Genomic DNA, 22,531 nt, shown 5'->3' with positions numbered 1-22,531 from the left:
TCAATATACCATGGACTGCCAGAAGAACAAACAAATCTGTCTTGGAAGAAGTACAGCCAGAAAGCTCCTCAGAAGCAAGGATAGTGAGACTTTGTCTCAGGTATTTTGGCTGTGTTATCAGGAGAGATCAGTCCCTGAGGAGGACATCATGCTTGGTAAAGTAGAGGGTCAGTGAAAGAGAGGAAGACCTTCAACAAGGTGGATTTACACAGTGGTTGCAACAATGGGTTCAAGCATAGCAACAATTGTAAGGATGGTACAGGACTGGGCAGTGTTTCATACTGTTACACAGGGTCACTATGAGACTCGACAGCACCTAACAACAACAACATATATCTATATACACACACACAAACTCAATTCTCACTGTTTTCCCGACTGAGAGAAGCCATAATAAAGTATTCCAACTTTAAAACCCTCATACCTGACCAGGTGAACAAATTTAACACCACAAGAGGGGTGGGGTATGTAAAACGCCATGATAATGATACAAATTATACTGGGGTGCTTGTATCTACTATGATTACAGAGGGGAAAAAATGGAGTCTAAGAAACAACATCAACTATTAGGAATGATAATGATGATGACAACAATAACAACAAAGAATATCCCTAACAGGAGGCAATCTTAAATGAAGCTTTAAGTTAACTAAATGATCTGTAAGGCCTATCCTGGAAGATATTTTCAATGAATTAAAAAGAAAAGAAAAAAATACATGAAATTATACAAAAAGCATAGGATCTGGAGTTAAAAGATGCTGGCTGTGTTTTAATCATACCACCATTACTAACTGCACTTCAGGCAAGTCACTTACCCATGTAAGTCTATTTCCATTTGTCCTTGAAATGATAACTGAAAAATATTAAAACTCTGTGCAACATAAAGGACTTTTACTTTATCCAGGTAAGGTTATATTTAGAATGCTTGAAGGGAAAGGGAAGTAAAATAAAGGGAGAGGAACTTCTACTTGGCCGAGATGGAGCAAAAGGAACCAGATATATAATTGCACCTAAAACAACCAAAAAACAAAAAAAGACAAAATACAAAGAACAATGGTTTTCAAGCCACTGAATATTAGGCAAAGAAGGATTAAGATATGGGAAACAAACAAGGTGAGCCCTATGATTGTCTCAGCTTATTGCCTTGAGAGAGTTTCTAGGCAAAACCACATGGAGCAGGGGGACCGAGGAGGAGCCTGGAAGACTCCTGAGTTGAAGAGACAGAGCTGAGCGTTTGGGGAGACCAAGGCAGCTAGGCTTCATTGGACAGAGAGGACAGAGTTGTAAGAAGAGAAAACCTTGGAGATCTTCAGAGGCTCTCTCTCAGGTATTCAGCAGAATACCGATCAGCGTATCTGTGTAACCCAGAACCTAGTGCCTTCGCGTCGATTCCGACTCATAGCGACCCTATAGGACGGAGGAGAACTGCCCCATAGAGTTTCCAAGGAGCGCCTGGTGGATTTGAACTGCCGACCCTTTGGTTAGCAGCTGTAGCACTTAACCACTACGCCACCAAGGTTTCCATATCTGTGTAAGGAAACCACAAAAGACTGGGGAAAGAACTCTCCAAAAGGCCAGAAATTGTGCCTGTTCTCACCAGCCAGACTGGAAAATCTCATAGTTCACGGGGCACTGGGCAAAGTCCTTAAAACAAAGCTCAAGAATATCTATAAGAATACAAAAATGGCCATTACTCATTAAGGTAAAATTAAAATGAAGCCATCTAATCAAAGATGACAAGACAGGCAAAGAGGCAGGAAAGCACAGTTCATAAAGAGGAGAATAATGAATCAATCAAAACCAACTTAGAATTGACAGTCAGAGATACCAGAATTATCAGACAAGGACTTTAAAGCAGTTATCATAACTGTATTGTGTATATTCAAAAAGTTAAGTAGAGATATGGAAGATATAAAAAAGGCCCAAATCAAAATTCTATAGATGCAAACTACAATATCTGAGATGAAAAATTACAATGGATGGAATCAACAGCAGATTCGAAATTGCAGAAGAAAACTAGCGAATGTGAAGGCATAGCAATACAAGTTATCTAAAACAAAACGCACAGAGAAGAAAAGCATCCAAAAATAAAAGAACATCAATGAATATACCATGGGCTGCCAGAAGAATGAGCAAATCTGTCATGGACGAAGTACTGCAAGAATGCTCCTTCGATGTGAGGATGGCGAGACTTCGTCTCACATACTTTGGACATGTTATCAGGAGGGATCGGTCCTTGGAGAATGACATCATGCTTAGTAAAGTAGAGGGTCAGTGAAAAAGAGGAAGACCCTCATTGAGATGGATTGACATAATGGCTTCAACAGTGGGCTCAAACAGCAATGACTGTGAGTGATGGTGCAGGACTGGACAGTGTTTGATTTTGTTGCCCATAGAGTCACTGTGAGTTGGAACCAACTCAATGGCATCTAACAACAATAACAACAAAGAGAGAAAAGAGGGGAAGGCATACACAATATATGAAGAAATAAATGGTCCAAAATTAATGAAAACTATAAACCCACAGATCTAAGAAGCTCAATGAACCCCAATCACAAGAAACATGAAGAAAAATATACCACAAGATCCCTCATAATCAAATTGCTGAAATCCACTGATACAGAGAAAATCTTAAAAGCAGCCAGGGTAAAAAAAGTAAATACATTACATACAAAGGAACAAAGACAAAAATGACATAAAAATGGCTAAGTTGAAAAAGACTGGAAAATATTAGGTGTTGGCTAAGACATCTCACCAGTTGTGTGTAGGAGTTCTCATTGTTCCACATTCTAGCCAACACTTAGTGTTTTCCATCTTTTTCATGTTAACCATTTTGGTGGGTGCACAATAGTCTCTCACTTGGAATAAAACTTAATGGTATCTACTAAAGCTGAAGATAAACATATCCAGAAATTCCACTTTTAGTTACATATATGATAGAAATGTTTGTAATGTACTTTGATGAGAGGGCAGGAAGATGAGAAGGTGACTATCTCGGGTTGGAAATAAAGGATGCAAGTGGGCATAAAGAGTGCAAGAGCTACAGCATCATCTTCCAGAGTGAGAAGGCAACGGACAGTGCCTAAAACTGAAAATCAGGCATATCATTTAAGGATATTAAAGAAAGTATCAAATAACCAGCTAAAAGAAATAAAAGCACTTGTCCTAGGAGAGGCCAAAAAGTACAGATACCAAGTTGCGGGACTATTATTTATTTAACAAAACTTACAGAACTACTCTTTGATGGTTTGGAAATTAAAAAACAAAAGCGACAACAGCAATAAAATAAAATAAAATAATGATAATAAAGAAAAACAAACTCTAAGAAGTCCTCATTTACAAGGAGTCCCTTCTCTTGCTCACTTCTTTATTTCTCTCCACCACGTGCTGTGAGCCTGAGCTTTAACTCCAGGCCTGAAGGAAAGCTCTGCAAGCAGAAGGGAGCTCCCGCTCTCTCCAACAGCTCATCTGTCAGTCTCAAAATGATCATAAAAGATCCTTAATATAAGGAAAGAAACTCAACCTTTCTTCTCTTTTATCCCATGATGAAAAACAAAGCTATAAACTGAAGTTAGGGTATATAGTGATTCAAATGAAAAGACAGATAGTTGCAAACAAGGATTTCCACCAGTGAAACACAATGTATAAACTACTGGCAAATGGCAAATTAGCTACAGCATGGAACTATGAATTTAAACATTCCCAAATGTTGTTAAAAAATAGGTACAGTTTTAAATCCTAGATACATACAATCAAGTCCCTAGTGTTGTCAAGTTAAGGTGCCCCTAATATATAAAAATTAGGTCAAAGACAGTACAATAAAATTATGTGAAATATGCTCATTTATCAATTTCTAAATAAACCTGATTTATTTTTAAATGACATCTTCATTAGCCACATTTACATCTGCAATATAACAACTTTTCTCTCTTTTAACAATCTGAGACAAACAAAATATTATGATTATACATTAGCTATGCCTACTCAATTTCTACAACTGAAACGCCACATCAGTTACTTAGTAAGATTTCATTTTACCTTGTTTAATCTGTCCTTGAACAATATTACTGGAAGATGGAGGGGAACCCCTTGCCTTAGAAAGCTCTGGGGTGCTTGGTCTAGGTGGCCTTAAAAAAAAGAAAAAGATATATATATATATAAAACATTTTCACATTAAATTTCCTAGTTCCAAATGAATTGCAAAAGATACAAAAACAGGACATCTTCAATTTACTGTTTCAAAAGGATAGTATTCTTTTTTGTTTTGTATCTATTAACACTTTCTACTTCAAACTGTAATAGAGTAAAACAATTAAATGATATAATTAAATGACAAACAAGTAGCAAGTGAAAATTTTATATCTACAATTTATGTTTGATGCTAGTTTAAGAAATATTTATAAGCACTTCAAAGTACTATAAACGACAGATAAATATCATAGCTAGAGTCTTTCATTCCTCAATATTAGTATTCTGAGATTCCAACTTTCCCTGTATCACTGGTCCAAACGAATTCATGGGTCAATAAATTGAGCTCTAGAATATTCAGCCCTAAAATCTGAAAAAGTTTGTTGCTGTTAGTTGCCTCGGAGCTGATTTCTGCTCATGGAGACCCCTTGTGTACTCCACAGGGTTTTCAAGGCTATGACCTTCTGGAGGCAGAACGTCAGGCCTGCCTTCTGAGGCACCTCTGGGTGGGTTCAAACCCCCAGCCACCAGCTAGTAGTTGAGCAGTTAACCACTTGTGCCACCCAGGGACTCCTTGAAAAAGGTAATAAGACATTAAGAAATTGTAGACATGCACTGAAGCATTAAGGGTTAAGTGTACCAGGGACTTTAGAGGCAGACTGTCTCAATTTGAATTCTGGTTCTACCATTTACTAGCAGTTTGACTTTGGGCAAATTGCTTCACCTTTCTGTGCCTCAGTTTTCTTATCTGTAAAAAAGGAACAATAAAAGTACCTACCATATAGGGTTAAGAGCGTCAGATAACATTTGTAAAGTGCTCAGAACAGAGCCTTACACAAACTAAGTGCTATATAAGTATTTGCTAGATTAAAAAAAAATCTTGATATCCTCAAATCTCAACAGGGTATAATAAAATCAGGGCTTAAAAAGTTATCTTCTTGACTTGAGAAAAATTGCAACTCAAGCTAAGTATTCTGGGCGGCACAAACAATTAAGCACATGGCTACTAACTGAAAAGCTGTTGGTTCAAACCCACCCAGAGGTACCTCAGAAGAAAGGCCTGGAGATCTGCTTCCAAAAGGCCACAGCCGTGAAAAGCCTATGGAGTGCAGTTCCACTCTGCAATACATGAGGGTGCCATGAGATGGAATCGACTCAACAACAACTGGTTTGGCTTTGGCTTGGTATAAGAACATTTACTACCCCCACTGAAAGATTCTGGCTGTACTTTTCATAAAATTCTGAAGCCAGTCACTAAACACATATCATGGGTCACAATGAGGCAAAGCATTTTAACCAAATACACATTCTAAATAGAATATTAGTGGAAACTTTAAGTAGATACAACTCTAGGATCATAATTACTCAAGCACTAGCTCATTTGTTAAAGCTAAACTGTGACCTACTACTCTGATTCCAAACTTTTTTTTAATAGCTACTAAATATGCCTGCGTATAGATAAAAATGTGTAATTTTATTACGTTTTCAATCATTCATACTGGAGATCTAACTGTGTTTCAAAATGTAAAGGGTAAACACTGAAATGACATTAAATGAATAAACTCTGTACAGCCAAAAAAAAGTAATAAGCAGGGACAAAAATAAAACCAGTTTCTTTTTTTAAAAGCGTCAGAAATCAAACTGTCGTTGTCATACCTGGTAGGGCCCTTCTTCATATGCTCACCAATAAAGGTTGCATTGGTCATACTCATTAAGGTATTTGCCAAAGATATGATAGATAGGAGATGTTGTGTGGTGACGGCTCGGGACACTCCGTAAGTTCCCCTTCCTACTCCTTCGGTTGCTAGCAGCTTCCTTCCTACGTCTGCTTTCCCGTGGGACAGTGTACAGGAAGCCTGATTATAACCAGGCAGCATCAGTGACATGTGGCCTCCTCTCGACAAGAGCCCAAATGACACTGTGCAATGGGGTTTCAGCATCCCAAGGCGATCAAGACAGACTTCATCCAGGACTTCATTCAGACCCCAGGCGTGAAGACAGGACATGAACAATTTTGCAGTGTCCATAGTTAAGTTATATTCTAATAGGGTCAATGGCTTCGATTTGCTGGCCCGATATTCAGGATCACTTTCGTCCCTTCTCTGCCTCATTAACTCTTCATCGTCCTCTTCATCATCAAGGAGATGCTCCTTTATGTTCTCTTTGATAGTTTCTTTCACTTGTTGGAAGAGGACTGCTGCTCGTTTTCCAGTGAGAAAGGAGCCCCCTTTGTCTGAGCTGCCAGATGCTTTTTGCAAATTCTCTGGGGAAATAAGCGCAGTATTCGGCCTAGAGGCTTCTTCAGTCAGGAGTTGGATAATCAAGGCTTCCACGTCAAAAAAGAGCACATGTATGTCCGGGTCTGTTAGGTTTGTCTTTATTGCTTGAACCATCAGGGAATTATGAGAATATTTAGGTAAATTCCCCTGCAATAAATAGTTTTAAAAGATGGTTATAATTAAAAGTTTTTAATATCATAACTTAATAATGAACAATAAATAGCCAAAGGAATTAAAATACTTACTCAGCTGTCCTTATAGGGACCTAGGGAACCCTGTTGGTGCAGTGGGTAAAAGCTTTGGCTGCTAATCAAAAGGTCAGCAGTTCAAATCTACCAGCCGTTCTTTGGAAACCCTATGGGGCAGTTCTACTCTGTCCTATAGGGTTGTTATGAGTCAGAATCAACTCAACAGCAGCAGGTTTTTTAAGTTCTTTATGGCATATTTGTATGCTTTGTTGTATTTATGTAACTAGTTGCTTTATGTATTTACATTTTCTTGTACTCTGTGGGACCATTTCAAAATCAGGGACTGACCATGTCTAACTCATGTAATCCTAAACCTAGCAGAATGAACAAATAACTTTCTTTATAAAATTATTTTTAAATTGACAATCAACTCTTCTGCCATATAAAATTATAGCCAAATTCCCTCAACTGGCCTTTCTTCTGTCTCAATTCTCCTTCCATCAGATTATGTTTCTTTCCAGCTTAAGAGGTTTCAATGGCATTTCATAACCCAAGGATAAAATCCAGACTTCTTTGCAACGCACAATCCTCAGCACATATTGCCGCCTGCCTGTCCAATTTCATCGCCAGCCACAGCTCCCTATTATCTTCTACTGCAAGCAAGTTAAACCACCTGTCCCCTCCAGGACCATGCAGTTTGGGCACTGGTGTCTCTGCGTTACGCTATGGCTGGAGCCTGCTCTTTCCTCAGTCTCCCTACTGCCACACACTTCTACCCATCCCTCAAGAAGCATCATCAGGTAGCTCCTCTTTAGAAAAGCATTTCTAAAATTCCCAAGTACTCCTGATCACTGCCTTCTTTATATAAACTTTTACTCTGAACTGAATGAATGATATTAACAGGAAGGGTGAAAATAAATACTATTTTTATGCTACAGATAAAGAACCTAAGGTGCATCTAAAAACTAAAACTCAACCCGCTGCTGTCGAGTCAATTCTGACTGTAAGCGACCCTACAGGACAGAGGAGAACTGCCCCACAGGGTTTCCAAGGAATGGCTGGTGGATTTGCACTGCCGACCCTTCCGTTGGCAGCCATAGCTCTAAACCACTGAGCATAAGTAAAATGATAAGTTTATACTGCACAGGATACAAATTAAAAAATACATATCAAGACCTTCTGACTCTTGTTCCTGTATTTAATTCATTCATTCCACATTCACCTCATACTTACTATGTCCTGTGTCTGCCAGAGGCACTGAGGCTAGTTAGACAGTGACATGTAAACAAATCATTGCAATGTACTGTGGTGGTGCTATAAACAAAGGGGACTGCAAGGTGCAATAAGGGTCATAAAGAAGAAAGTACCAATCTCACCTTTAGTGGCCAGGGAGACCCCCACAGAAGGGGGAACTTGAGCTATGAAAAGGCACTCCTTGCAGAAAGGTAGCAACGTGTGAAAAAGGATAAAGACAGGAAACACCATGAAAAGACACTGACAAAACCCCAAGTGGCTAAGAGGAAGAATGCAAGCCTTGGCACCTTGGGAGCACAGAGGGCCACACTAAGGCTTTTCAACTTTATCTTGTAGGCTGCGGGACCACTAAAAGTGTTCCCCAAGGAACCATGATGGCTGCTTATTAAAAATACAGGTTCCTGGGCTGGATACCAGACCTGACTCAGTATCTCTGGGAATGGGGCAGAATCTGTCTAAGGAGTGCCCTGGGTGACAGTTATGCAATAAAGCTTGAGAACCACTTTCTAAAAGGCTTAGAGTGGAGTAACATGATCAAATTTAACCTTATAAATGTTTATCTACCAGCAACTTAGAAGCTGGTTGCAAAGAAGCAAGACCAGAGCCATGAATATGAATTGAGAGGCAACAGAAGCCATCCAGATGAGGGAAAACAAAGGTATGCGATAGCACTCTAGGGCTGGAGAAAAAGGGATGGGGTGAAGAATGTGTACATTTCCCTTTCATTTCTCACAGCAATGTGCTTTGTATTCACTTTTTCACTATGCTTAATACTTTGCACCTATTGAAACTAACTTGAGTGAAAGATACGCGAAAATAAAATATTTATATCTAATAGAATATCATTCATACGATAACTATTATCAATAATGATAGTTACCACCATCATTAGTTACTTCCAAATATTAAGGATCAGTCAGTTAGTTAGATTAATTATAGATACTAAGCTGTCACCATGGCCCAAGCAGTATGCTAGGCATTAGGGTAGCATAAGATAAAATACCTCATATCAAAAAAAAAAAAAAAAAATTTTTTTTCTTTCATATCAATATTAGGTAGACAGGCCTGACACTAGGTATGAGTGAACGGCTAATACCAACATTAGGTAAAACAGAGAGCCCGCCACGGTGCTTTAGTGGACATTATCTGTCCAGTAAAGACCTGTAAAATCCTTTTGGAAGAAAAGATATAAAGAATATAAATTCAGACACTTTGGGGGAAAAATACTGAAGCAGCAACAATGGCTTGAAGAAAAAAGGCAAGAGTGAGGACACAGACAGACTCTTTGATTCTCTCATCTGAGGTCACCCACACATGTGGCCCTTTCAGCACCCTCCAAGCTGCCAGTGTTTTCTGTTTTATTTATTTTTTTTCTAGAAGGTGTGCCAGCAAACAGCCTGTGAGCCTGGACAACTGAAAGGTTATCTAGCGTCTGGTACTGCGATATCCGGACGTGATTGTTCACGACTGCTCTTATCACAACTTTTCAGTACTACCAATTATGTCATTGTGGCAAAAACTATCTAGCAGCAATCCACAGTCAGAAAAAGAGAGGGTAAAAAAGGAAGAAAGCAATAACAGAAACAATTGAGGAAATCGGGGGAGACTGAAGGAAAGAAAACGACTCATCCCAAATCCCGCAGGTGAGCTATAACATAATCTCTGATGTCACTAAATCTGGCGGCGTATGACCCGTAATCCCTGATGGTGGATTTTCCTGACCTAACAAAGTTCTGTTAGTACAAGATACAGGTACCCAGCAAAGCCGTGAAGATAAGATTTTAGCTACATGCATGGAGAAATGACCGCTCAAATATCTTCTAAAGCACCCAGTTCTGTACTTTACAGATTACTGCAAATGCACAAAGATGGCAGGCAGGGCTGATCACTGACATGTCTGATAGTCTGACATGTTACCCTAAGATGAACTATGAAAAAAAAACCAAACCCACTGCCATCGAGTCGATTCTGACTCATAGCGACCCTATAGGACAGGGTAGAACTGCCCCATAGAGCTTCCAAGGAGTGCCTGGCGGATTCGAACTGCCGACCCTTTGGTTAGCATCCATAGCACTTTAGCCACTACGCCACCAGGGTTTCCTAGGGAAAAAGAAAAAAAAAAAAAAACTATCAAACTCCCAGGATCTCATGGCTTAATCATAAGACATAAGTACCTAGAGCAAACTAACTCGTTCAAACCATCTGATATTCTTGCCAATTTCAAAAACGGGCTATCTAGTCCAGTAAGTTCTTTAACGGGAGCTCAGCCTGCTTGCTCAGCAACCTTTATTAAGAACATCTGAAACGTGGGCTCACAACCTCACCTTCACATTATCATGGAGAAAGATTAAGTTCAATTCCACAAATATTTGTGCAGTGACTATAAAGTGCAAGATGCTTGGAAGAAAATATAGTCTGTCCTTGAAGTAATAATTTAAATACTTACTTGAGAGGGGTAATAAGGAAAGCTAAATTATAAGATATATACAAAGGAAATGATCTCAAGTTTGGTAGTAAAACTCAATGGTAAATGTAAAATACATGCATACATATACACACACACTTACTTAAAAGGCTATTAAAAAAAAAGGACAAAAGCCAAATCCGTTGCCGTCGACTAGATTCCAACTCAGAGAGAGTGGAACTGCCCCACAGGGTTTTCAAAGCTGTAATCTTTACAGAAGCAGACTGCCACATCTTTCTCCCCTGAAGCAGCTGGTAGGTTTGAATTGCTAACCTTTCGGTTAGCCACCGAGCATTTAACCATGTAGCTACCAGGGCTCCTCAAAAGCCTAGTAGGACAGATGTATTTGACATTTGCATTGTAAATATTAAACCTATTATAACTTTATATTTTCCCTGTGAGGAAGAATACAGATTTAACCATTTAATATCTAAATAAGGAACCTGACTTAAAATATTACAAAAGTGCAATATAGGAATAAACTACTGAATTACTCGCTCATCACTGAAAGTGAACCTGTGGCAACCACATTTAAGAGTGCCAGGCAAAATTACAGCTAGAGTGAAAATCAAAAGAAAATGCTGGAATTATGATCATGAGATTAATTTATTTTTCAGCAAGGGTATTTTTCAGCACACACACGTGCGCACATACACCTCACATGCAGTGGCCCCCAGCAATATGAAGGCAATAACTCACAATCTACAGAAGAGAAAATGCTGATGTACCCGTTATAACATTTATCATTATCGTATATTTGAATATATACAAGGTTAAACCATGTCTGCTGAACCATCTGATAGCTTTGTCCTCTAAAACCAATGTTAAAATGAGATTTTAAATGTATTTCATTTTACCCAATGACTAAGAGAATTTTAAAATACTGGCAATAATTTTACTCTTTTACCATTCACTTTAATGGTCCTGATTTAAAAGCTTGCTTAATTCCGATTCAACGTTTTCATATCAGTTTTGAAGACTATCTTCAAAGTTACCTATTAAATAATTTATTATTTTTTCCTGAAAGAGCACTGAGTCCAATCTATGCTATAATAATAAATTATATTTGATACTAATGGTCAAATTTCTACCTAAAGATATCATTAATTTATGCCAATGAATATTGTAGACGTCGGCTGATTTTGATGCTAAATTATAACAAAGAAGAGTGGATGATTTAAAAACACGTATACGTAAATCTGCTTTGAAACTAGAGATTAACAATACTAAGGCTAGGAAATGTGGTAAATCTAACATACACACACACACACACGCTTCTGTAAATATCAATACTGAACCCTAAAATAGAATGTAAGGAAAAATAAGTGTCTGAAAAATCTTAATATACTATCTTACAAGATAATTATTTACAATGCTCATTCTAAACAATTTTTAATCTCCTAAGTATGTTATGAAGAACTGGTTTACTACTTAAAAATATTTTGGTAGGAAAGACAAATTAAAAAAAAAAATTTTACTCTTGATTTTGGATATTTTATGGAATAAAAGCCAGAAAAGAATTTCTGAAATGCTGATGCATGATGTTAAACATGAAAGGTTCACTGAATAAAAACAAAGTGGTTTTGATATACTTTTAAAATATTCTAAAATGAGCTAAGTGAAAATCTACCAAAAAGTCTCCACAATATGGTTTTAATATTAACTATTTTAAGTATTAAGAAAAAGGATGGAAGGGAGGGAGGAAGGAAGAGAGAGAGAAGGGAGAGTGGGGAGCAAGGCACAGAAACCAGAAACAGCGTCAAGAAAATGTGTAAGGCTGAAATGGGTATTTGGTGCCCTCTGCTGGTACATTGCTGTTATTGAATACTAATGGTTAGGGTAACACTGGACGTGAGATGAACTATTTTTCAGAGAATCCATTTAAGTTGGAATTAGACAATATACTAATCTACTTATATTAACTCTTTGACTTTGGATAGGATGGCATTTTTATGATTAGGTATGAATGACAATGCAGAAATTAGAGTTGGTGTTATTTTACTTCCTTTCATGTGTTTTCAGTATCAAGCAAATTAATTAATAACAATAAACCAAAAGAGATATTTAAACTTTTCTATGAGTTTTAAGGTTTGATGCTATATTGTAACTCATTTCATATGACATAAATAAAATGTAAATTATTCAGTAAAAGTAAAGTGTTAAGTAATAAACATAAATGCTTAGATCACGCCACTTACAAAGAAAATAATCTCAAGATATTTCTATAGGCCATGTCTTACTGGATAATAATGTTTGGATAATAAAATCCAAATGGTATTAATATATTAAGAGATTAGAAGATTAATAACAGTTTCCATACAGTCAGGCAAAAGAGATTGATTTTTCAACTCTTCCCAAAGGGAGCCCTGGAGGCAGGGCAGTCCTCAGTCCCCCATTATACAGACCTGTATATGAATCAGTTAATTTCCCAAGTATCAATTCATGACTTTTTACCTCAGAGAGATGATGTAAAGAGCTAACAGATAACACAAGGAGCCTTACTTTCACTGGTAAAACAGACAGTAAACTTCAGCTCATTTTTATCCCAAACGAATTTGTTAAATGCTTGTGAAAATGGTTTCAACCAACTGTAGGAAAGAAACTGTAAAAATCTAAAGAACTTCTATAATAACTTGACATATACTCCCTGGGTATGCCAAAACTTCTTAACTCATTGTGAATGAGTAGAAACAAGAAAGCTTCTGGGAAGCTGACTTGGTACGAAAAAAGACTAATAACGACAAAATGAAAAGGAGAAAGGAAAACTGTTCCGGTCTACCCTGGGTCACCATGGTGAGCAATTCCTAATTTTAGAAATAGTCATGCTCAAATAGATTCTCATCTAACCCTGTTGGCATAATGGTTAAGAGCTACGGCTGCTAGCCAAAAGGTTGGCAGTTCAAATCCACCAGGTGCTCCTTGGAAGCCCTACAGGGCAGTTTGAATCTGTCCTATAGGGTTGCTATGAGTCTGAATCCACTCCATGGCAATGGGTTTGGGTTTTGGGTTCTCTCAATCCTGCCTGACTCAGCCCATAGGTCACTATTCTCACTAGGCTCACTCACCACCTCCATCCATATCTGCACACACTCTTATCTTTGCCTGGGTGTTCTTCCCCACTTTTCTTCCTCTATGCAAATGTCTCTTTCTCCAGAAAAGCCTTCCAAACAACTATTCAGGTCAGTCCATCTCCCGAGGACCCTCTCCCACTGTGTTCATACCTTAAGCAGTACCAAGCTCACCACAGTGACTGCCAGCCATACTTGTCTCCCACACTCCAGTAGGAACTCCTCCCCGCTGGGGCAAGTGCTGGGTGTGGGTGTGATTAATACATTCTCCAACTAGTTCCAGCTTGAGGCCTAGCACTCAGTTTGTGCTAAATGATTCAATCAATCAACCAAAAGCATTAAACCAGTGTGTGTTGAGTACCTATTGTGATAAATGTTTTCAAATATATTATCTCATTTAATCTTTATTACAACCTCATTATACCCAACTTAAAGCTAAGATAATTGGAGTTAAATCATTCACCCAGGGTCACACAACTAGTCCACGGTGAGATACAGGAGGAAGTCGGGGTCTTCCTGTATCTGCCTGACATTTCCTAGATGTTCTCAGTAATTGTAAACACTAAGAGGTCTTCAGCATTCGCACCTGTCTGTTGTACTGTGGTGGCTTGTGTTTTGTTGAAAATTTTGCTGGATACTGGTATTTCAAATACCAGCAGGGTGACACTTGATGGACAGATTTCAGTGGAGCTTTCAGAGTATAAAAGACTAAGAAGGACTTAGCAGTCTGCTTCTGAAAAAACTGGCCAGTGAAACCTTATGAATAGCAGCTGAATAATGGCTGATACACTGCCGGAAGATGAGCCCCTCAGGTTGGAAGGCACTCAGATATGACTGGGGAAGAGCTGCCTCCTCAAAGTAGAGTCTACCTTAATGACATAGATGGAGTCAAGTTTTCAAGACCTTCATTTGCTGATGTGGCACAACTCAAAATGAGAAGAAAAAGTTGCAAACATCCATTAATAATCAGAATGTGGAATACACGAAGTATGAATATAGGAAAACTGAGAGTGGTCAAAAATGAAATGGAACACATAGAGATGGATATTCTAGGCATTAGTGAGCTGAAATGGACTGCTATTGGCCATCCTGAATCAAAAAATCATATGGTCTACTATGCCAGGAATGACAAACTGAAGAGGAATGGCATCATGTTCATTGTCAGAAAGGACATTTCAAGATCTATCTTGAAGTACAACACTGTCAGTAACAGCATAATATCCATATGCCTACAAGGAAGACCAGATAACACGGCTATTATTCAAATTTACGCACCAACTACTAAAGCCATAAAACATAGATGAGGAAATTGAAGATTTTTACCAACTTCTGCAGTCTGAAATTGATCAAACACGCAATCAAGATGCATTGATAATTACTGGTGATTGGAATGCGAAAGTTGGAAACAAAGAAGGACTGGTAGTTGGAAAATGGTGACAGAAACAACGCCAGAGATTGCATGATAGAATTCTGCAAGACCAATGGCTTCTTCATTGCAAATACCTTTTCTTCACAATATAAACGGTGACTACACATGTGGACCTCACCGGATGGAAAACACAGGAATCAAATCGACTACATCTATGGAAAGAGATGATGGAAAAGTTCAACATCATCAGTCAGAATAAGGTCAGGCGCCAACTGCTGAACAGACCATCAATTGCTCATATGCAAGCTCAAGTTGAAGCTGAAGAAAATTAAAACAAGTCCAGGAGAGCCAAAACATGACCTTGAGTATATCTCACCTGAATTTGTAGACCATCTCAAGAACACGTTTGACACACTGAACACTAATGACCAAAGACCAGACGAGCTGTGGGAAGATATCAAGGACATCATACATGAAGAAAGGAAAAAACAGGAAAGAAAGAAAAGACCAAAATTGATGTCAGAAGAGACTCTGAAAGTTGCTCTTGAATGTAGAGTAGCTAAAACAAATGGAAGGAATGATGAAGTAAAAGCTGAACAGAAGATTTCAAAGGGCGAATCGGTAAGATAAAGTAAAATATTATAATGAAATGTGCAAAGATCTGGCATTAGAAAGCCAAAAGGGAAGAACATGCCCGGCATTTCTCAAACTGAAAGAAAAAATTCAAACCTCAATTTGCAATTCTGAAGGATCCTATGGGCAAAATATCAAATAATGCAGGAAGTATCAAAAGCAGATGTCATTGTACCAAAAAGAATTGGTCGATGTTCAACCATTTCAGGAGGTAGCATATGATCAAGAACCAATGGTATTGAAGGAAGAAGTCCAAGCTGCACTTGGCACTTGGCACTGGCAAAAAACAAGGCTCTAAGAATTGATGGAATGCCAATTGATTTGCTTCAACTAATGGATGCAGCACTGGAGGTGCTCACTTATCTATGCCAAGAAATTTGGAAGACAGCTACCTGGCCAATGGACTGGGAGAGATTCACTATTTGTGCTTATTCCAAAGAAAAATGTGATCCAAGAGAAGGTGGAAATTATCAAACAATGTCATTAATATCAAACGCAAGTAAAATCTTGCTGAAGATCATTCAAAAGCTGTTGTAGCAGTATATCGACAGGGAAGTGCCAGAAATTCAAGCTGGATTCAGAGGAGGATGTGGAAAGAAGTATATCATTGCTGATGTCAGATGAATCACGGCTGAAAGTAGGGGATACTAGAAAGATGTTTAACTGAGTTTTATTAACTATGCAAAGGCATTCAACTGGATGGATCATAACAAATTATGGATAGCATTGTGAAGAATGGGAATTCCAAAACGATTGTACTCATGCAAAACCTGTACATAGAACAAGAGGCAATTGTTCAAACAGAGCAAGGGGATACTGCATGGTTTAAAATCAAGAAAAGAATACAACAGGGTTGCATCCTTTCACCATACTTATTCAATCTGTATGCTGAGCAAATAATCTGAGGAGCTGGACTATATGAAGAAGAACAGCACATCAGAATTGGAGGAAGACTGTGATATGCAAATAACACAACCCTGTTTGCTGAAAGTGAAGATCAAAGGCCACAGCCTTCAGTATGGATTACACCTCAACACAAATAAAACAAAAATCCTCACAACTGGACCAATAAGCAACAGCATGATAAACAGAGAAAAGATTGAAGTTCTCAAGGATTTCATTTTACTTGGATCCACAATCAACACCCATGGAAGCAGCAGTCAAGAAATCAAACGACTCATTGCATTGGGTAAACTTGCTGCAAAAGACCTCTTTAAAGTGTTTTAGAAAAACACAAAGATGTCACTTTAAGGGCTAAGGTGCACCTGACCCAAGCTATGGTGCTTTCAGTCACCTCATATGCATATAAAATCTCGACACGAATAAGGAAGACCACAGAAGAATTGATGCCTTTGAATTATGGTGCTGGTGAAGAATACTGAATATACCATGGACTGCCAGAAGAACGAACAAGTCTGCCTTGGAAGAAATACACTCAGAGTGCTCCTTGGAAGAGAGGATGAGGAGACCTTGTCTCATGTATTTTGGACATGTTATCAGGAGGGACCAGTCCCTGGAGAAGGACATCATACTCAGTAAAGTGGAGGGTCACCAAAAAAGAGGAAGACCCTCAAGAAGATGGATTGACTCAGTGGCTGCAAAAATGGACTCAAACATAGCAACAATTGTGAGGATGGCACAGGACCTGGCAGTGTTTCGTTCGGTTGTACACAGAGTCGATATGAGTTGGAACAGACTCAAAAGAACTTAACAACAACAACAGCATTCATTCTGTAGAGATTCTAGAGATGGGGAGGGTGAGTCTATGCCACATTAAACAACCCTCAAATGTGGGGTTATTCACAGAGATTCAATGAGTATTTTATGCTGGGCACTGGAAATACAAGCAGGAGTATAACATGGTCCTTTGAGGAGCTCTGATTCTGATACAGAGCAGTGGTTCTCAAGCAGGGGCAATTCTCTCCCCAGCACCAAGGAACAATTTAGCAACATCTAGAAACATCGCTGGTGATCACAACTAGGGGTTTGCTACTGGCATCTAGTGAGCAAAGGCCAGGGGTGATGGTAAACATGCTATGATGCACAGGACAGCCCCACAAGGACACAGGGGAACCAAGTTATTTTACATCATGTAAGAAGAAAATCTGGTTTATGCACATAAATCCCCTCCATTTGTTTTTCCCTTTCTTTTTTCTACCTCTTCCTTTCCACCCATCCACTCCCCTAAGAAAATATGGATTTCACCAACGCTGGTTGCTGCCAGGTATTGATGGGTATTTTCATATAAAATAAGTAGAGAGAGATATATGGAAGAGACATTAATGGAAAGATCTTTGAATATACTTCGCTTAGTCCAGCCTACTGAAGGCATTGTATAGGATTTCAACCACCATCATTACATACGCATTATACTTCCTATCCTTGGACCTTGCAATACACTGTCTCCCAGAGATGACTGACTGATGAATATAATTCCATCCAAAGTTAATTTTAGAGCCTACAATACCATGTCATTTAAATCATCTCATGAGTTTCACATTTGTAAATTTTAAAAACCTCAAAACTATTGTCACTGCCTCATGGCCCTGCTTGACAGCTATCATCCTAGAGATTTCGCTACCTATGTTGGTCAATGATTTTCAGTATATGGTATGTGCTTGGTCGGCAAGAGGCCTCCTTACAGATGTAAATGGATTTAAAGTAGGAGGGTAAATGACACAATGGTCATTTAATAACAAAGTGAGTTACTATGGTTACATCTGTTAATTATGCTAAAGGTGCAATTCATATATTTTGCTACTTATAATTTTAAGCTATTACATGACTCTACTTTCCTACAGACTTTCAGTATTCAAATCAGATGTCATACTATCATGAAATGAAGAATAATGGAACAAAGATTCTATTTTTTCCTATACCTTTTTCTTCAGCTAATAGCGGCCTGTTGCTACTACTCATTCACAGCCAATTCTTTTACTCGTTCTCAGCCCCTATCTCATTCCCCTCTGACGCCCTCTGTAAGTCCTTTCCGCTGCCATCAAGTCCCCTACTCAGGTGCTCCCACACGCACTCCCTGCAAACAATCTTCCCTCCTCCTTCTCTGTACCCGTCCACTACTCACAGAAACAAATACCCATCCAGGCACCCAGCCTGTCCTCTTTCTCTTCAGTTTCAGAAAAAAAGGTTTCCCTCCTCCAGATCAAAGCCAACGGCCCTGCTTTCTTTGAAATCTACAACCTCTCATTCCCTGAGGGACACAGTTTCATCACTTATTTCCTCCCTGTTCTCATCTCAAACCTTCCCTCTCTATTGGCTCTTTAGTCTCAATCCACAAATATTCTCAATTGTCTTCAAAACTGCATCTACCTCTAGGTACTCTCTTTCTCCTGCCTTTCTCATATAAACTTTTCAAATGTATTCTACACTTGCTGTTTCTACTTCCACACTTTCTCATTTACTCCTTAGTTCACTATAGTCAAGCCTGCATCCCCAACATCATGGGGAAACAGTTTTGGAAAAGGATATTAATGACCTCACTAACAGACACATTTCAATCCTTCTAACACCCAACATCTATTGCAGTTGACACAGCTAAACTCCTGATTCCCTTTGTTTGCAGGTCAGCACATTCCGCTGGTCCTGATACTCCTCACACCACTCCTTCTCCAGTCATTTCTTCTCCTCCCACTTTAAGCTGGTATCCCCTAGAGCCTATCTCAGCCCATTTGCTATCTCTGGATGATCTCACCCATTTCCATGGTTTTCAGTACCATCTGTATGTTGGAGAGTCCACAATCTTGTATATCCATCACCAAACCCCTTCCTCAAGTTTCACACCCTTAAATTGAATTGCCTGATGGACACCTCTGACATACATATCCATAGGAACCTCGCACTTACCATATACAAAGCAGCTCATCATCGTCCCCCACAAAACCTGCTCCTACACTTGATATCACATTTGACACTTTCTAGGCATCACCCAATTAGAAAACCTGTGAGTCAACTTTCCTTACCACCCACATCTAATCAATCACTGCTAAATATAATTCATGAACGATTCTAGAATCTAAGCCCTCTATTCTTTCTATCACTGTTTTAGTTCAGGCCCTCATGATTCTACCTGATATAGTGTAACAGTGGCCTAACCAGATCCCTCATCCTAGCTTCTTGAACCTATCTTTGGTGTAGTCACCAAAGTATCCTATCTGAAACACACATCTGAACCTACCACTCACCATCTGAAAACTCTTCAATAGCTCCACTTTACCTACACAATGATTTTCAAACTGTGCTCCGAAGACCTATAAGGATTCTGAAGAAATAACGGAGTTGGCAGAGTGGAGGGGACAGGAGGAGGGAATGAAGAAGAGACAAGTGAAAGTGGCTGTGAGTACCTTCCTCTTCACTTCCACTTCATCTAGGGAATATTCCCTCTTACCTGTTTTACATATAGAATTTCATATAGAATTCCCTTTGAGGAAAGGATTTTAATGCTAATTTTTACAAAAAGTTTGAAAGCCACTGACCTGAAAGATAAAGTTTATGCACCTTTATGTGATACAACATGAACTAACCTCCTTTTCTACCTCTGCCTGTCTCCCAGCTGATCCTCCAGCAATACTGAACATACCATGGTATGTCTGACCTCTTTGTTTATGCCATCCACTCCTCCCAGAATGCATTCTATAACCCATCTTTATAAATCCTCTGACTATACTCATTTTTCAGCATGAGATATCCCTCCTCCAAGAAGCCAGAAGCCAGACCTGATCACCTTAGGCTAGGACGGGTTTCTGCAATATATTTTACATTTCTTAGCCAGCCCACTTACTGCCCTGCATTATATCTCTATTTCCTGAGGGTAAATATCATGTCTTATTCATTTGGGCTCTCCAGGGCCTAAAACAGTACCTAGTAGTCAAAAAATGTTTACTGAACTAGATTGATCTAATTATTTTCTAAAGGTAGCTGTAAAAGTCAAGAAGTTTGAAATCTTTTATACAGTCTAATAAGGAACAGATTTTTCAAGTACATTAGAAATTATTTCTTCCCCAAAGTACTAAAATATTAATATTTAGACAGAAATCTTTATACTTCTATCAATTTTCTTCACAATACCTTTAAGTTTCCAAATAAGAGTTAAATATAAAGTATCACACACAAGGGCTGGAAAGACACGGCTGCTGAGACAGTCTTAGGGCCTAATCTACCTAGTGCTCCATTCTCTCAGCAGTCTGCTCTATGATTTATTATGGAGATGGTGAAATAAATTTCTCCTTTGTTGTCTCTCATACACTTTTCATAACAATCTAAATTTCTTTTTGGGTACAGTGTGTTTTTGTTAATGTATTTCCAGGGGAAAAGGAAACGATTCTGAATTTAAAGCCATCATAGAATAAGAATGCTATTTTCTTGGCTCAGAATAATATGCTGTACTGTATTATATTTAATATGAACTATGAGTTAAATTCATAAATTCATTGAATACCTATTATATGCAAGGCCCAGGGCCAATAAGGCACTGTAGCCACGGGGCTTGTTAAATTTCAGGGAGGGTGGTTCCCTTGTGTACGTTATTATCTGATGATGTTATGTAATGATCACAACAAATCCCATCATGTTAATTCCAACACCCTTAAGGAGGGAAGAAAACCAAAAACTGTAATCACCAAAAATTTACTACATATAAATTAAATATCTAGCTAGTTTTGAGAGATCCCTAATGGAGTAATTGGTATTGTGCTCACAGTAACCCAAAATTCATTTCCCTCCAACCACACAAAAAGTTGGCGGAAAGGTAACCCTGAGTTGGAAATTTCCAAAGTATTCATTCCAAACTCTCTGAAATATCCACACCTGATGCACACCCACACACATTTACACATAAAGGAGTGCATGCATTCACAACCTACAGGTAGTGTGCTTTCCTGTAGTGTGTGAGAGGCCTATGAAAGTGAGGCGGATATGGAGAGAGAACAAGAGCATTAGGGTGAAACACATTAAAAGCATGTGAACTATTTTTACAGAGATGAGTGATTAATTTAATATGATGGATGAACTATGGAAGAGAGAAAAAGAAAGAGGAAGAAAGGGATAAAAGGAAGGAAAAAAAGAGGGAGAGAGGGAGGAAGGCTGGTCAGCCTGCCAGACTTCATGTGCTGCCTCGTGTTTACTTGCATTTATGATACTAGCAACTAACGTAATAATGTATGTTCAGAAATTGACCACATTATCTTAACTACATATCTATACCTAATCAATTACTTTAAAGCTTTTAATTTTACCTTGATGGCTCCCAATTTTTTTTTAACTTTATTATCCTTAAGGAATCTCTACCAAAAGCACCACAATAAATTCTCAAATTCTCATTCTAGAAGTTTAAGATAATTTTAAATTCTATGTTTCTACCAACTAACAAACACTAGAGAGAGAAGTAATGGCAAAAAAAAAAAAAAAAAAAAGAAAGAAATCACTGATTGCTCACTGTAGAGTTTAAATCCACTCTTATGAGCCACTATGTTATGAGCTTGTAGGGTGTAGGCAAAAGGTGGGGCAATACACGAGGAAAATTCCAACTCAGACTGACTAACTCAGGCCAATCCCTCACCTGCCAGTAGGGTAAAGACCTACTCACATAAACAGAAAGTGTATGTTCTTTAAGTTCATATACTACTGGTAGTTTAAACTGATCCAGAAACAGAAAAATATACATATATCTTTCAAGATGTGCTTCATCCAGTTCAAACAATAAACAATTAAAATAAAGAAAATGAACGTTTAATACAATTTCTCCTTAACTAATTTATTGTACTGAATTTTATGCATAACATCAAGAATACAGGGACATCAAGAAATTCTGGGAAGATCATGGCAGCGATGACAGCCTAGCTATTGGATTTTCCCAAATCCCCACATAAAAAGACAAACCAACTAGATAACAAAGCCACTGACAACATTTCCAACAAAATTAAGTGACAAAATATTCCTGTGAATTCAGGTGGATGGGAAAAACCACCAATAACTTACAAGGTCTGCCTGGTAACAGGCATCTCTATGGTACGAAGGGAAGCAGTGAGGCATCTGACAGATCTAACAATAGGAAAACCCCAAAACAGCTAAAAGAT

At 38.4% G+C, this 22,531-nt stretch overlaps 1 protein-coding gene across 4 annotated transcripts in view; it reads right to left on the bottom strand.

Annotated features, from left to right (window-relative positions):
* The window catches only part of WDR7 (WD repeat domain 7), a 412,772-nt gene that overhangs the window by 295,192 nt on the left and 95,049 nt on the right, over positions 1-22,531 (bottom strand). For all 4 annotated transcript variants that reach the window (XM_049901825.1, XM_049901822.1, XM_049901823.1 and 1 more), the window contains 2 exons: positions 5,845-6,614; positions 4,039-4,127 (listed from right to left, as the gene is read on the bottom strand). In XM_049901825.1, coding sequence (XP_049757782.1) covers positions 4,039-4,127; positions 5,845-6,614 — 859 coding nt within the window. The remainder of the gene's footprint in view (positions 1-4,038; positions 4,128-5,844; positions 6,615-22,531) is intronic.

Source organism: Elephas maximus, chromosome 11, assembly GCF_024166365.1.
Source record: "Elephas maximus indicus isolate mEleMax1 chromosome 11, mEleMax1 primary haplotype, whole genome shotgun sequence".
Lineage (NCBI taxonomy): Eukaryota > Metazoa > Chordata > Mammalia > Proboscidea > Elephantidae > Elephas > Elephas maximus.
Note: the sequence above shows the minus strand (reverse complement) of the source record. Positions and strands in the feature narration are given on the sequence as shown.